The following is a 16,665-nucleotide window of genomic DNA, read 5'->3' as shown; positions in this document are numbered from 1 at the left end:
AAGAGCTCTTTCTGTCATACTATGTAAAAATTTTTTGTATCTGAAAACTGTAATTTATAGATCTGGATACTTTGGTTTTTGGCTTATTTCCCTATGTTTTGGGACTCAAATAACCTTTTAAATAAATTTGTGACTAATTATTATTTCTTTTTTCTAGGGAAATGAGGCAAGTTATCCGTTGGAAATGTGCTCACACTGTAAGTCAGATATTCTTGTTATCAAGAATGTCTTTTATTTACACATCTCTATGTATGTATGTATACATGTCAGGTCCGTCTATATATCTATACAGCTAGGTTAGCCCTTAACTATTTAAAATGGATAATGAATTTGACTTTTAGTCTTTATAAGTTATTAAGAGTTGGGAAATTTTTAAAAATAAAGTAGTTCTTTATTATCTGCACCAAGCTGTAGTTACAGATTAACCCTCAAATCTCAGTCGAGTAACTCAACAGAAGTTATTCAGATTAACAAAATTTCAAGTAAACAGCTAATTATTTATCCTTTGGTAACATAAAGTATTTATTGAAGGCAGTACTTCCGTAGACCAAGTAGCTATTGCAAAAGAGGTTTCTCAGGGAATGAGGAGTATAAAAAGTGTGGGTGGTCTGGTCATTTCTGACAGTACTGGAGAATGTAAAGAAAGAAAAATGACGGTTTTAGAAATTCTAGATCAGTCAGGATCAAGGGGCTTAAATAAAAATCATAAAGTCTCTTGTGTAAGAGGGCAGAAGTATAAATCGTTACCTCAGCATATTGCTAGAATTGACCAAAACCAAACCTAATAAAAAAAAAAAAAAAAAAAAAAAAACACCAAACCTAATTATGACTGGAGACCAGGGGTTGGTAAACTGCCTGCTGGGAGTTTTTGTTAATAAAGTTTTGTTGGACTATAGCTGTGCCCATTTACTTATATTTTGCCTGTGGCTGTTTTCATGTGACAGTGGCAGGACTGAATAGTTGTACCACGACCATATGGTACCCTACGCCTAAAGTGTTTACTACCTAGCCTGCCTGTTACAGAAAAAGCGTGTCAGACCCTGTTGTAGACTGTAGTGGTCTTCTGGATTTGCGAACTGTCACTTCTGGGAGTGTCTAACCTACCTTTGAAAGACGATCAAGATTAGAGCAGTTAGGTACTGGTGCTCCAGGTGTTACCTAGATCTGTAGTTCTTACCCTGGAAAAGTTCCCGTGTCAGTTTTATAGTCTCTTTAGAATTGAAAGGGTTCTGCTCAGAATTGTGCCTTGCCAAACTAAACTTACTGTTTAGTGTGAGGATGTGACTTTTTTTTTTTTTTTTTTTTTTTTTTTAGATTTCATTTATTGGAGAGTGTGGGCGAGAGAGAGCAGAAGCAGGGGGAGGGACAGTGGAAGAGAGAAAAGCAGGTTCCCCACTGAGCGCAGAGCATTGATGCAGGGCTTCATCCCAGAACCCTGAGATCTGACGTGAGCTGAAGGCAGATCTTAACCCACTGAGCCACCCAGGCGCCCTGAGCACGTGGCATAATTATTTCTCCAGTTGCCAGTGAGCAAAAAGGAGGTCTGGAAATCTGTAATTAGACGGGCTTCAGGCTGCAAATAGAGTTGGGATTGGCTGTTGGGATTACAGCTCTGATAGGAAAGAGGTATTAGGAAGTTAGTTTTTGTTTCCTCGTTAAGGTTAAACCATGTCATGCTTCTTCATCCCTCCAAAAACCACCTCAATTCTATGTCCTTATGAGGCCTTATGTAATTGGCATAGCCTTGAGTGGTCTTCTCCACTCTTCAAGTAGTTACTGTCTGTTTTGTTCTTTTAGTATTTAAATTGTGCTTTTTAAATAAGCAAGAAGGTTCTTTATTTTATTCTGTAAGGTACTGTCTTTGGCTCTGTGGTATACAGATAAGTAAGCCCCACACGGTACTTATAGTCTGGCTATTGAGAGGAATTACTACAGTGTAAGTAAACCATTATGAGAAATAAAAACAAAGGTTCTAAGGAGGGAAAATTAATTTGGCTAAGGATGTTAAGAAAAGCTTCATGGAGGTTGTTTTGAAAGCTGTTTAAGATTTATCCAGTGCAAAAATGGGCTATTTATTTATTTATTTATTGTCTCTCAATTCAGTGTTCACTTCTTATTGAGTTAAATTACTGTAGGCCACTGTGACTTTTTGTTGTTTGTTAGCTAACCTGGCTGAACTAGGAAATGTATACTGTGCTGGGGTGATTTGCTCAAAGTTGAGACCTTAGTTGTAACTTGGCCTGAAAACTTGGAAAAGTGACTGAGTGCAAGATACTACTTTAGATAGTTTACGCAGAGTACTAATGAGGGAATAGTTGGAAATTTGAGTGGAAACTCAGCTTTAGCTAGTTTTTACTGCTGATGAAACCAGTATAATTCTGAATGTTTCTGATAAAATTGGTAAACACAGGTCTGGCTTATTTTGTAGACTGAATATAGATGAAAACAAAGAAATCTATTTTTTTTTTTAAGAATTTATTTATTTTAGAGAAGGAGCGTTAGTGGGAGTGGGGACAGAGGGAGAGGGGGAGAGAGAATTCCAAGCAGACTTGACACTGAGTGGAGTCTGTTGCAGGGCTCGATCCCATGACCCCAGGATCATGACCTGAGCTGAAATCAAGAATCAGGTGGCCAACCGACTAAGGCCCAAGAGATCTTTTATCTGAAAAGATTTCTCAATTTTCTTTCATTAGAAGGTGACCTATGAAGATCTTGGCAGATTCCGAAGGCATGTCCTTTAACAAAAACAGCTATCTGTAGAAACCTTGAAGACATCATTAGCTTTTAGGACATTGCTCTCATTTTGCGTAAAAAGTCTTAGATTCAGGCAATTTTGTTTCTGGTTTGAGAATATACAGATGACGTGAAAGTGTAGAGACTTGACTTTGTGCTGTTAATTTCTTTTTTTTTTTTTATTTAATTTTATTTTTTTTAATAAATTAATTTTTATTGGTGTTTGATTTTGTGCTGTTAATTTCTGCTCTCAATCAGACTGTCACAGGGAAGTTTACGTGTTCATATCCCGAGAATCATTGTTTTTCTTTGTTATGAAACAAGACTTTTTCAGAGAAAAAGTTAATCTACGGTTAATTTAATTTCCTCTTTCATTTTTGCATTCCTTTTCCCTCCTTATTTGGACTAGCTTAATTCCATTCAGTATTTGTTTTAAAGATTTTACTTATTTTAGAGGAGCATGCACAAGTGGGGTGGGGGTAAGGGGGAGAATCTCAAGCAGACTGTCTGCCTCCAGGTATGGGGAGCCCCAGAGATGATGACCTGAGCCAAAATCAAGAGTCAGACACTTATCCGACTGAGCTACCCAGCAGCCCCCCGTTCAATTTTTAAATTATGTGTGTCTTAAAGAGTGATTTAGGGGTGACCCTCAAACCTTTATTCATTGTCTCAGAAATCTTTGGTGGAAACTCTTTTAATATCAAAAATTTCATTTTGAGTGTGTACAGGTAAAAATATGTTAAAACATTTTATTCCTTTGGGGTGCCTGGGTGGCTCAGCTCGGTTAAGTGTCTGCATTTGAATCAGGTCATGATCCCAGGGTCCTAGAATTTAGCTCCACATTGGGCTCCCTGCTTAGCTTCTCTCTCAGCCCATTCCCCCACTCCCCACACCTCACCCCGCTCATGCTCATGTTCCCTCCCCTCTCTCACAAATACACATATGCTCTCTCTCAAATAAATAAAATCTGCAAAAAAAAAAAAAAACAAAAAACAAAAACCCATTTTGTTCCAGAATACTATTTAGTATTAAACTTCTTTGTCATTAACTTTGAAATTGACTTCTGGATTTATTACTTTGATTAAAATACTTATAAATGTATCACATAGTTCATGTTTCTTAATCTACCAGTTGTGCTTTACCATTTACTTACTAATCTAGTGATCCTGAACTCTATTTTACCTAGTTTGTTGAGAATTGCTTATATTTTGATTTCTTTGAGTAAAACTGTAGAGCTGGGTAATGGAGAGAGGGATGAAAAGCTCTCTATAGTGTATGACTTGAACATCTGGGTTTTGAGTTGTTACCTTGTTTTACTGTTATAGGTAACCTTTTAAAAAGATCCCTGGATTGTCTCTGTTAGCTTCTAAATATTTTTAAGATTTTAGGTAGGTAGTCTTAAGAAAAAGTGAGGGGTTAGCTATCCAATTTTGGTATGTCAGCACCTACAAATCTGAGGTTTTAACAGTGAAGTCCATTACGTATAATAATGTGATAGGCTACTATAGATTTGAATTATTTTGTAGCTGGTGTGCAGAAATCAGTTACTTTAGCTGGTGAAAAAGCCTAGCCAACTAGTTAGCAAAGGTATGATGAATTCTTGGGTCTCCTTCCAAATGTTAGAGCAAAGGATAAGGAAAAATATACAAAAAAGGAAAGATTTGGGGCACAAATGCAGAGAGTAATAGCATCTGCCTAGGGGAAATTTCAAAGGATATAATAGATAAAATAGCAAAACTAATCAGTGAAATAGGAGAAAAATTTCCTCACCTGAAAAATCAAATCTTCTGATTGAAAAAGCATTCTGATAACCAAGTTTAGATGAAAAAAGATTAACATTTAGTCTCAACTTCTTTTGTAATTTTAAAATCCCAGGAGTAGAAAGGAAAACCTAAAAGCTGCTAGGCAAGGGAAAAAAATGCCTAAAAAGAAAAGGAATCTGTTGGCATTGGATTTCTTAGCAGCCCCAATAGATATTAGAAACAAGTGGAGGAACATATTCGGAGTTCTGAATTCCTAAATCCAGAATTTGGTTCCAGCTTAAGTGATTATTCAGGTTTGGGACGAAATTAAAGATACTGTCAGCAATTAAAGGGCTTGGGAAATGTTTTTAAAAGATTTATTTATTTATTTGAGAGCATGAGCAGGGTGGGGAGAGAGAGAAAGGGGGAGCGAATCTCAAGCAGACTGTGCTGAGCGTAGAGCTTGACACAGGGCTTTATCTCACAACTGGGATCATGACCTGAGCCAAAATCCAGAGTTGGATGCTCAACTAACTGAGCCACCCGGGCATCCCTGTAGAGCTGATTTTTCACAAATGCATTGAAGATACCATTGTAAGGGATACTTTTCAATAAAATACAACTATATTTCTATATGGAATAAAAATTTACCTCTACCCTTACTTATACCATATACAGAAAATTACATGGGTCATAGATTTTTTTTTTTAATTTTTATTTATTTATGATAGTCACACACACAGAGAGAGAGAGGCAGAGAGAGAAGCAGGCTCCATGCACCGGGAGTCCGACGTGGGATTCGATCCCGGGTCTCCAGGATCGCGCCTTGAGCCAAAGGCAGGCGCCAAACCGCTGCGCCACCCAGGGATCCCCATGGGTCATAGATTTAAACATAAAAGCTAAAACTATGGAACTTATAGAAGAAAGGAGAAAATCTTCATGACCCAGGATTGTCAAAGATTTTTAATACATATAAAATACAAATCATAAAAGAAGAAAATGGATTTCATCATAATTGAACATTTTTGCTGCTTTATTTAGATTGATTGAGCATGAGTGGAGGGGAGGGGCAGCGGATACTATGACCTGAACCAAAATTAAGAGTCTTGACACTCAGCTGATGGAGCCACCCATGTACCCCACTTTTTTTGCGCCTATGAAAAGGCAGTTTATAGATTGGGAGAAAATACTTGAGAAACCTACTCTCTGCCAGGACTTGCATCAGTCAGTATGTAGACAGAATTTCACAACTCTTTCAGATAACCCAGTTTTTAAAAGGTAAAAGAGGGATGCCTGGGTGGCTCAGGGGTTGAGCAGCTGCCTTCGGCTCAGGTCGTGATCCCCGAGACCCAGGATTGAGCCCCGCATCGGGCTCCCTGAGGTGCCTGCTTGTCCCTCTGCCTGTGTATCTTCCTCTGCCTTTTTCTCTGTCTCTCTCATGAATAAATAAAATCTTAAAAAAAAAATAAAAGGATAAAAGATTTGAACGGTCACTTCACAAAGATAGACGAATTGACAATAATCACCTGAAAAAGATGCTCAAGATCCTTAGTCCTCAGAGAAGTACAGTTTAAAACTATACAGACGGCTGCCACCCACTAGAATGCCTAAACTTAACAAGATTGACAGCACCACATGTTGACAGGAGCTCCAAACGGGGACCTCCTAGGGTTCTCACACATGGATGAGGAGAGTGTAAAATGGTGCACCGCTGTGGAAGGGTTTGTGATGATTACTGAAAGTTCATCATATGCTTACCCTGTGATTCTGCAAGTCCAGGAAAACATTTGTTGACAAAAGACTTTGTGAATATTCTTAGCAGCTTTACTTCTCATAGTCCCAAACAGGAAACAGGTGTGTCTAGTAACCAGTGAGTGCATAAAAAAAGGAGTGTGTGTATCCATAGAGTGGACTATACTACTCTGCAATAAAAAGGAACAAACTACTGACCTATGAAACAGCTTGAATTAATATAGAAAACTAGAGAAAAAGTAGATACAAGAGTACGTCATATATGATCCCATTTATTATATGAAATTCTAGACATTACAGAAAGCAGAACAGTGGTTACTTGCTGTTGGTGGTAGGGGACATGATTGTCTGCAGAAGAGCGCAAGGGAACAGTTTGGGATGATGGAAATGTGCTTTTATCTTGATTGTGGTGATGCATATAATCACTATACGTTGGTCAAAACCTATAGAACTGTATTTAATGATGTATTTTTGGAGTGTCAGTTATTTCTCAAAGTTGGCTTAAAATTTCTTATTAGCATTCTACAACTTGATAATTCTTTTCTTGGTGCTGATGTCTAGCTTTTGCATATTTGACAGTTCATTTTTTTTTTTAAGATTTTTTTATTCATTTGAGAGAGAGCCAGCAAGAGCATGAGCAGTGGGGAGGGTTAGGGGGAGAGGGAGAAGCAGACTGTCCCCTGAGCAAGGAACCCAATGTTGGGCTTGATCCTAGGACCCTGGGTTCATGACCTGAGCCGAAGACCAACACAGAACCGACTGAGCCACCCAGGCGCCCCTACTTTCTTTCTTTTTTTTTTTTTTGATTATATGAAAACTATAATCTAGAAACACCAAAACTGCATGTTGCCTCTTGGATTAGAAAATTATGATATCCCCTACATTTGTGTGACTGTATGATCGTATTGCATAAAATACTTTTTCTGTTATTCCATAATATTGGTAGATTGTTTCTTTGCTTTGTTGTCAAACAGTTACCTACACAATGTAAATATTAAACTGCTAATCATACACAAGGTCATTACAGAATTTGGGATTTTTTTTTGGAACTGCTTATGAAGGTTTGATCTGTGACCAACTCGACTGCGCCCTCTGGTGGTTTTTGCCCCTTATTTGGGGTAACATGAAAATACAGTCTTCCTTTGTAAGGAGATATATTTTACAAAAGACCTTACAATGTCAAAATTAAACTTTATGTTGAGAAACTACCCCAGTACCTTGTATTGATGACACTGTGATGATTTATTCTTGTGGCAGTCTTTATAAGAGTCAGTTCATGTTTCTTCATAAGTAATTTTGTTATGCTTGGTAGTTCTTTCTAGAATATTTCTAGGTGGAGATTCTGAGATTCCTTGTTAGAGTAATCTTTCCTAACAGTTTTCATTCTATAATATAGTTCTAAATACTGTACCATAGAAAGTAGATTGGGGAAGCTCTTCTTGGAAATATCACCATACAGTCAGGATGAGGCTGGAAATTTTCATGGTGCCAGAAATTAAGGAAGTGCTCAAAATGGGGATTGTTGGTAAGTCACATAGGAGCCAACTTTGAGGTAGTACCTAAACAAAGCTGGAAAAATTTGACTAACAAGTAATGACAGTATTGGACTTTAACCTATGGAAAATATCTGTGATCCATGCTGTGATATGAATAATTAAATAAGGAAATAAATGGAGAAGGAACAGTTTTTAATTTTTTCTTAAATAGGAACATTTCAATTAATGTAGGAAGAAAGAGGGGAAAAGAAAATCATTGTTAAGCAAATAGTAATAAAGTCTTGCCCACAAGATTCACCTATAGGTGCTAAAGTTGGGTCACAGTTTTAGGAGAAATAGGCTATTTGCATAGCCTCAAAGTATTGCCCCCCCCCAGACCCCCTTCTCTGATACTTTTAATACAAAGGGAGAGGTAATAGATTTATGGTGGAGAAATCTGACAGACATCACCTTGGCCGGGTGACCCAAGGTAACATCACTAGCAAGAAAGACATTGACATCATGAATCCTTTGATAACAATGTGCTGATGAGGACACATCATCATTTCTATGGTATTCTTGCCCCAAATGCCCAAATTCATTCTAATCATGAGAAGACATCAACAGGTTCAAGCTGAGGGACATTTTGCAAAATACCGGATTAAAAGTTTCAAGAGCATGGAAGACAAGGGAAGAATTAAAAGCTGTCACAAATTAGAGGAGACTAAGGAGAAATTATTTTTAAAAATGTTAATGTCTCACCAAACCATAGTACAGTTATCAAAATCAAAAAATTCACATTGGTACAATACTATTAAGTTGCATGTTTGAATGAAAAAACTGGTGACATCTTAAAAGCTTTCCAAGATTCTAAACAAGATCTCACATTACATTTAGTTGTTTCTTTCAAAATATTATTGCTGCTACAAGATTTGAAAAGACTTTGTTTTTGTTGTTAGATGATTAATAGATAATAAATTATTTATAAATTGGCTATTTAAAAGAATTTCCTCAAGGAGGAATAATCTTGTTTCTGTTAACTACTGTGCAATTATTGGGAATTGGCTAAAGTTCAAGGAAAGTTTATTTCTCTACCATTCTGCTTATTTCTGTTCATTTTGAAAAATCTCAGAATCATGTAAAAGAGCTTAGACTTCAAAGTAGTTTTTCTAAAAACAAAAACAAAGTAGTTTTTCTATTCATCCTAACAGTGGAGTAGCATCTTGGTGTGGATGTAGTAATAAGAATAATGCTTTAGCAGCTAGAGACCTCGATGTTTTCTATATAATACTATTTGGAATCTCTTTTATTCCTTTTTTCTAAGTGAGAAAAAACTATGAAGGGAAATGGTTGAGTTTATCTGAGAGAGTGATGATTGAGTGTGCAACCTTCTATCTCGTATTCTATTACTCTAATATTAATACATCCAATTGACAGTATTTATTAAAATTTACTGTAGTTCTCTTCAGTAAATGGTGTTGGGAAAACTGGGCAGCTACAGGCAAAATAATGAAACTAGACTACTTTCTTACACCATACACAAAAATAAATTCAGAATGAACTAAAGACCTAAGTGTGAGACCTGAAACCATAAACATTCTAGAAGAGAGCACACAGGGAGTAGTAATGTCTCTGACATCAGCTGTAGCAGCATTTTTCTAGATATGTCTTTTGAGGCAAGGGAAACAAAAGCAAAAATAAACTCTTGAGATTTCATCAAAGTAAGCTTCTGCACAGCAAAGGAAACAATCAAAACTATATGGCAGTCTATGGAATGGGAGAAGATACTTGCAATGACATATCTGATAAAGAGTTAGTATCCAGAATATATGAAGAACTGATGCATTTCAACAACCAAAAAACAAACAATCCAGTTAAAAATGGGCAGATGACATGAATAGACATCTCTCTAAAGAAGATACCCAGGTGCCAAACGGACACACAAAAAATGTTCAACGTCACTTATCACTAGGGAAATGCAAATCAAAATTTCAGTGATATGTCACCTCATACCTGTCAGAATGGCTAAAATGAAAAAGACAAGAAACAAGCCTTGGTGAAGATGTGGAGAAAAAGGAGCTCTCCTGGAGCCCCAGGAGAAACATGGAGGTTCCTGAAAAGGTTAAAAATAACCCAAGAATCCAGTAATCATACTACTGAGTATCCAACCAAAAAATAACAAAAACACCAGTTCAAAGGGGTATGTGTACCTGTGTTTATAGCATAGCAGCATTATTTGCAATAGCTGAATTATGGACGGAGCGCAAGTGTCCATTGATAGATGAATGGATAAAGAGATGGTGTATATATATATATATACACACACACAACAGAATACTATTTGGCTATAAAAAGAATGAAACTGCTATTTGTAGCCAATATGGATGTATAGTGCTAAAAGAAATAAGTAAAAAAGATAAATACCATATGATTTCATTGATATGTGGAAATTAAGAAACAAACTAGCAAGGGGGAGAAAAGACCTGAACCAAGAAACAGACTCAACTCCAGAGAACTAATGGTTACCAGAGAGGAGGCGGGTGGGGGGATAGGGGATATATAGGTGATGGGGATTAAGGAGGGCACTTGGGATGAGCACTGGGTGATGTATGGGATTGTTGAGTCACTGTATTACACATCTGAAACTAACATAACACTATATGTTAAGTATACTGGAATTAACAACTTAAAAAAACCCACTATCTAAATGCAAAAAAAAAATTCTGTAGCCAAATGAATTCTCCAAAGGAAATTCTTAATTATTATATATGTTAATGAGATTCCTGAAATCACTTGTTAAAATGAAGAAACCATCTAGATTTCATCTTTATCCTTGAGTATAGTGAAGGTGCAAGGATCTGGGTAAGGTCTCCACAGTTTAATTTGGTGTTTTCTGTGTTAGCAATCCATCAATTCCTTATTAACAACTTAAATTTCATAAACTGATGAAAAGATCCAACTTTTTAATGTCTTGGTTAAATTTAAGAAAATGATGTATATGACTTTTATAAGATTCTTTATTTTATTAGTACTTTGTATAATATAAATCAAATATTGTAGGCATTTTCAACCATTAAAAGTGATAGTCTTTCCAAAGGTATCCTTACAAGAAGAAAAATAACATGTTTTAACTTGGCAAAACATATGAAAAAGAGTATCTCTGAGTCACAAAATGAGTCAAGAGGGTCAGGTGTTTTTTCCCCCCCTTGTCCATCTGTTTTAAGGGAGTATGATCCCAAGCAGTAGAAAAAAATCTTTGATGAAACTTGGTACCAAAACTTGGAATCTAATCCTTAATATTTAACTTGTACTAAGTGCAGACCTGAACCATTTAATGGTACTACCAAAATGGGTTTCATCTGTTTCAGAGCTCTGTGCCTAATTTGTAGGAGATTGATAAGTGCCGATATTTCACGAATTGAGATGCTGTGTCATGCTCCGGCATACGTTTAATCCTGCGGCACAGGTGGTCTGCAGTGCTGGCGAGTGCAAGTGCTGAATAACTGCTTCGTGGTAACAGTAAAGACCAAATAGATTACTTTGTTCCATGCCTAAAATAACTGTTTTTACCATTTATTTTTGAAACTAGCTTTCTTAGATCTTGGGTTTAAAAAATATTTATGGCATTGCCTTCTAGGCTAACCAATTAAATATATTGTAATTACTTAGGTACAGATTCCTCCAGTTGTTCAGCTAGCCTCAAATAGATAATAAATACTAGGAAATCTAATCTCTGTCTTACTTACCATTGTGATCCACGCAGGAAGGAAGGGACAGAAAGCAGGAAATAAAATGGGTGATTGGAGAATAGATACTCCCTTCTTTCAAATTAAACTGGCTTCTTAAAAGAATCTCAGGGTGAGTTTTGGCTGCGTGGGGTATGTGAGAGTGGTGAATAGAGATTAAGTAGAACTCATTCTCTCCAGGTCTTACTTGAGGGGCTTTTTAAGAAGCCAGTTAAAGTGTGATCGCTGGCACCTTGCTTTGCCTCTGAGGAAAGTTGTAACTACTCATCCAGAATAAGTATCAACTATCTTGTAATATTTCATGAGATATTTAAAGCAAAAGACAAATTTTAAGATTTTACTTATTCATTTGAGACAGAGAGCATGAGCAGGGGGAGAGGGAGAAGCAGACTCCCTGCTGAGCTGAGGGCCCACCTTGGGGCTCGATCCCAGGACCACCCAGAGATCATGACCCGAGCCAAGGCAGATGCTTGACCATCTGAGCCACCGAGGTGCCCCCAGAAAATGGTTTTAAATGTTGCTTTAAGGGCTTTTGCCAGAGAACGAGTTAATGATACGTACAACTATAGAACAGTTAGTACCTCCTCCCTTTTTTAAATCGGAAAAATTGATAGGAGTCTCCTAAACGGAGAGTTCGGGGAAGGACATTCCAGTAGAGGGTATATAAGGAAGTGGAAGCATGAAATTTACGCTCTCTGATCAACTGCCGAGAGCATTGTGGCTGAAGTCAAGATAATGGGGGAAGAGAAGGATGGAAATTCAAATTGAGGCTAACTATTGTCGAGGGCTCTAGATTTTTTTATCCTGATTCTATCAGGAAGCCACTACATATCTGTAAGCACGAGAGTCCATGATTTGGCTGAATGTGTCTTTTAGAAAGATTATTGTTGGCAGTACAAAGAAGTCAATTTGTTGGTTGATGATTTATCTTTATTCTTAATATTCCTTGGTCATTTGTCAAGACTGGAATGCTGTCTTCTGGATTAGTGGGGTCTTCTAGGTAATTGAAACATAATCCTTCACCTCAGTGTCAGTTTGCTGATGTGACTTGATGAACCGTTATTTATGTCCCGGCCTTAGTAAATGGAATCTCCCAGTGTCTGGGTTAGGGCGCTGCGTCTCCGCCTTTGCTCCTTCCAATTCCTGATACGCACTCGAGACCTGTTGCTGAATGACGCGCTGTTCGTGGACATACGGTCTTTCCTTTTCCACTCGTAGTATACGTTAGTGATCCTTTGTGTTCCGTTTCCTCAACATCTTTTCTGGTTTCTGGTTGTAGACTAAGGCAAAACTAAATATTACCAGAAAGTAGTTAACTCACCCTTGGTATGTACAGAGCGGAGAGTAGCTTTCAGCAAAATCTATGGACTTGGAGAAACTGTTGTGAAAGATTTGCTGATTGGTGTCTGATTAGATAAGTAGAGTTTTACTCTAAATTCTAACGGCACTTGGGTCAGTAAATTTTATCTATCTATCTATCTATCTATCTATCTATTATTTATTTATTTTTAAAAGATTTTATTTATTTATTCGAGAGAGAAAGGCGCAGAGACACAGGCACAGGGAGAAGCAGGCTCCCTGCAGGGAGCCCATGTGGGACGTGATCCCAGGACCTGGTGATCACGACCTGAGCCGAAGGCAGACGCTTCACCACCGAGCCACCCAGCCATCCCTGATGAGTAAATTTTAAATCTGACACACAGTGCTCGTTTAAAACATTCATTGAGCACCTTTTATATGCAGCGTACAGAAGAACAATGAAAAGTCGTGATTTCTGGTCTGGGGTAGGAGAGACGTGTAAATAAATAAATGAAAAGCATTTGAGGGACTTAAAGTGAAGTTTTTTTCTCCAAGAGCACAGGTATCCAATTTCATGAAATACAGAAAATCAGGTACTCACAGAAAATCAGAAAATAAGGTTTATCTGAACAGTTTGTTTTTGTCTGTTCATTAAGGAATATACTTTAATAGAGGGATAAAAGGCTCTTTGTAGTTGATGTGTTCATGGAGTGTGTGTTCAGTCGTTGGAAGCAGTGGTTAGATGAATCGTGAAAGGCATTTCTGTTCTGTGGTAAATTTAGTATGTATTCTTGAACATCTCAAATGCTGCAAAAAATCACATATCTGGGGAAAGTATGGATTGGCTAGCTAGGCCACTCTATGCAGCTTTGTAACAGTACTTGGAAAAACTATAAAGATCTGAAATTTTTTAGCACAAAAAACCTGTGGTATTTGTATTAAGCATCATAGCAGTTCATTATTAGCCTTAAACTAGGACTTGTGCTTCCTATTTTGAACTTTCTTCCTTGAGGACATCTACTTCAGCAGAAACTAATTTTGTAAAAATTAAATAACGAGCCAGGTTACAGTCACTTTGGTTAATTGCTTTTCGAGGCTCCGTGGCGGGGAGACACGGAGGTGGAGAGATGAGGACGTACATTTGCAGCTCGTTCATTTGTTATCTGTGCTTTTCACCCGATAACAATGTTGAAAAAGCCTTGAAGTCTTTGAAGCCACTAAACTTGGAGTTATTTTCTCTAAAGGCATTTGTTTTCACCTTTTTTTTTTTTGTTTAAGATTTTATTTTATTAAGACTTGCTCTTTAATTTGAGAAAACTTGGTCCTTTTCCCTTCCTAACACACTAGGAAAAGTCCCTGCGTACCAGTGGCGCTTCTGCTCCAGGACTGATATGACTCCCTTTACCAGCTGCATGTGAACTGCTTCATACCAGAGCAGCATCTGGTAGTTGGACAGTGTGTACTTCAGTAGTGCAGATAATTATAGTTTGTATTCCATTTTAAGATAATATTTTTATATTTAAAAAATCTGTTCTTTAGCTTTTAAGTTCTTATAATGAGGATGCCATATATTTGAATTTTCAAGAACAGTTTGCAGTCTCACTCTCTAGTATTGTGGGCTATAATACATGTACACCCATGGGCTGCATAACATTTGACTTGTTAATTTTCTTTTAAAACTTTCTTTTAGGAAGTTATGCTTTTAATATTTTATTCTGTTATCAGTGATTAAAATTATTTGTATGAATTAGTCTGATTTCTTAAAGGAATGAAAACAGTAATGTAATTTAGGAGAAAATTACCTTCTTCAAGAATGTATATGCTGCTAAGAGACCTGATGCTGAATTTTTATAGAGTAATCACAAACTAATACAAACGGTTCTTAAGTTTATTTTTCTTTAAGACATTGAAAACTTAATTTTGTTAGCTCTGGTTCTTTTGGTTAAAAAAGATGAAAGCTTGTGTTTTATTTACTTGCTAAGAGTATCTCTGGAAGAATACTCAAGAAACTGGCAACATTGCCTCTAAGGAGGGGAATTGGATGTCTGCAGGGTGAGATAGGAGGGAGGCCTTGAATTCTGAACCATGTTCAAACCGTGAACTATTAGAAATAAACTTTAAAAAGATAAGTGAAAATCAAGATACTCTGGTACAGAACGGAGATTGATTTAGCTTGCCTAGTAGGAATCACCTGACTTCCATGATCAGCTTAGCATTGCAATCCTATAATATCTTGGTGCGGTATACAGTTGGTTATGGCGTGGGCAGGCAAACAAAAAGGTAACCAAATAAAAATATCATCGACTTTCTCTGTTACAAGGAATTAACCAATAGTTTATGTAACTCTATCAGTTAAACTAGAAATTAAACTATTGATTAACTGCTGGATTTTTTCCCTTTAATTTTGATAAAATCATTTGTAAATCTTGCTACCTCTTTTGGTTTGCTTTTAGTTGATGCTGATGAAATTAAAAGGCTAGGAAAGAGATTTAAGAAGCTCGATTTGGACAATTCGGGTTCTTTGAGTGTGGAGGAGTTCATGTCTCTGCCTGAGTTACAACAGAATCCTTTAGTACAGCGAGTAATAGATATATTTGACACAGATGGGAATGGAGAAGTAGACTTTAAAGGTAAGAAAGTATTTTTTTAATTTAACAAGTTAGGTAATCTATAACTAGTTTTACAGTTCTGTATATGAAATGTCTGACATTTAGCTTTTTAAAAATGTGTTTTTTGGAGATTGTATAATTCATTATGTTAAATTCTCAATCTGTGGTATATGAACCTTAATGAACTAAGATATTTTACTGTTTTAAATTTATTTTTAAAGATTTTATTTATTTACTTGACAGACTGAGAGATTACAAGCAGGGGGAGTGGCAAAGGGAGGGGGAGAAGCAGGCTCCCCACTGAGCAGGGCTCCATCCCAGGATCCTGAGGTCATGTCCTAAACCGAAGGCAGACGCTTAACCGACTGAGCCACCCAGGCACCCCAGAACTGCATTTTTAGAAACCTTTTTTTTAAAGAATGAGACTTTAAAAATAAAATAAAATAAAGAATGAGACTTGCACTAACCAATAAATTAAACTGTAGTAATAAGGATGTGAGCATTATACAAAAGATTATTTGAGTTAATCTAGATTTTTATGTAAAACACTAGTATTTTTGATAATATTACCATGATACAAAATTTTATATTTGATTCTATGATTTTAATCAACAGATTTTGTTATTTTAGTTCTAAGAACTGAATTTTCAGTGAATGGGGATCTAAAGCTGATTTTATGACTTAGTATTTAGCAGGCAGTGAAGAAAAATGATCATTTTCACAAGTGCCATTTTCATTTAAATGGGACTGAATTTTGGAACCAGAAATTCAGAATTATTTTTGTTCTGGCAAAACAGTGTATGAGAAGGGCACCTGGCTGGCTCAGTTGGAAGAGCATGGGATTTGATCTTGGCATCATGAGTTCAAGCCCCATGTCAGTTGTAGGGATTACTTAAAATAAATAAAAATTTCTAAAAACCCAAAACAACATACAATGTTTTTTTAATACTTTTTTCTTTTTTTAAGATTTTGTTTTTAAGTAATCTCTACACCCAGTGTGGGGGCTGAAACTGAAAACCTCGAGACCAAGAGTTGCATGTGCTACTACCTACTGACTCAGCCAGGCACACCATGATCTTTTTATTTTTTACATTTCTTTATTTTTAAAGATATTCATTTGCTTGAGAGAGAGAGAGAGAGAGAGAGAACAGAAGGAGAGGGAAAAGCAGACTCCCCGCTGAGCATAGAGCCCAACACAGGGCTTGATCTTTTTTTAAAAAGCCCCCTAGAATAGTTAGATTCCAAAAAGAAAGAGTTAAATAGCTTAAAGAATGTGTTTCTTTTTAGTAAGCTCTCTGTTGCTTAATAA

General features: G+C 36.7%; 1 protein-coding gene across 1 annotated transcript in view; it reads left to right on the top strand.

Moving 5' to 3' along the window:
• PPP3R1 (protein phosphatase 3 regulatory subunit B, alpha) overlaps positions 1-16,665 on the top strand; it is a 58,822-nt gene that overhangs the window by 29,822 nt on the left and 12,335 nt on the right. The window contains exons 2-3 of the mRNA XM_055328102.1: positions 158-197; positions 15,201-15,377. Of these exons, the coding sequence (XP_055184077.1) occupies positions 158-197; positions 15,201-15,377 (217 nt within the window). The remainder of the gene's footprint in view (positions 1-157; positions 198-15,200; positions 15,378-16,665) is intronic.

This window comes from Nyctereutes procyonoides, unplaced genomic scaffold (assembly GCF_905146905.1).
Source record: "Nyctereutes procyonoides isolate TBG_1078 unplaced genomic scaffold, NYPRO_anot_genome, whole genome shotgun sequence".
Lineage (NCBI taxonomy): Eukaryota > Metazoa > Chordata > Mammalia > Carnivora > Canidae > Nyctereutes > Nyctereutes procyonoides.
Note: the sequence above shows the minus strand (reverse complement) of the source record. Positions and strands in the feature narration are given on the sequence as shown.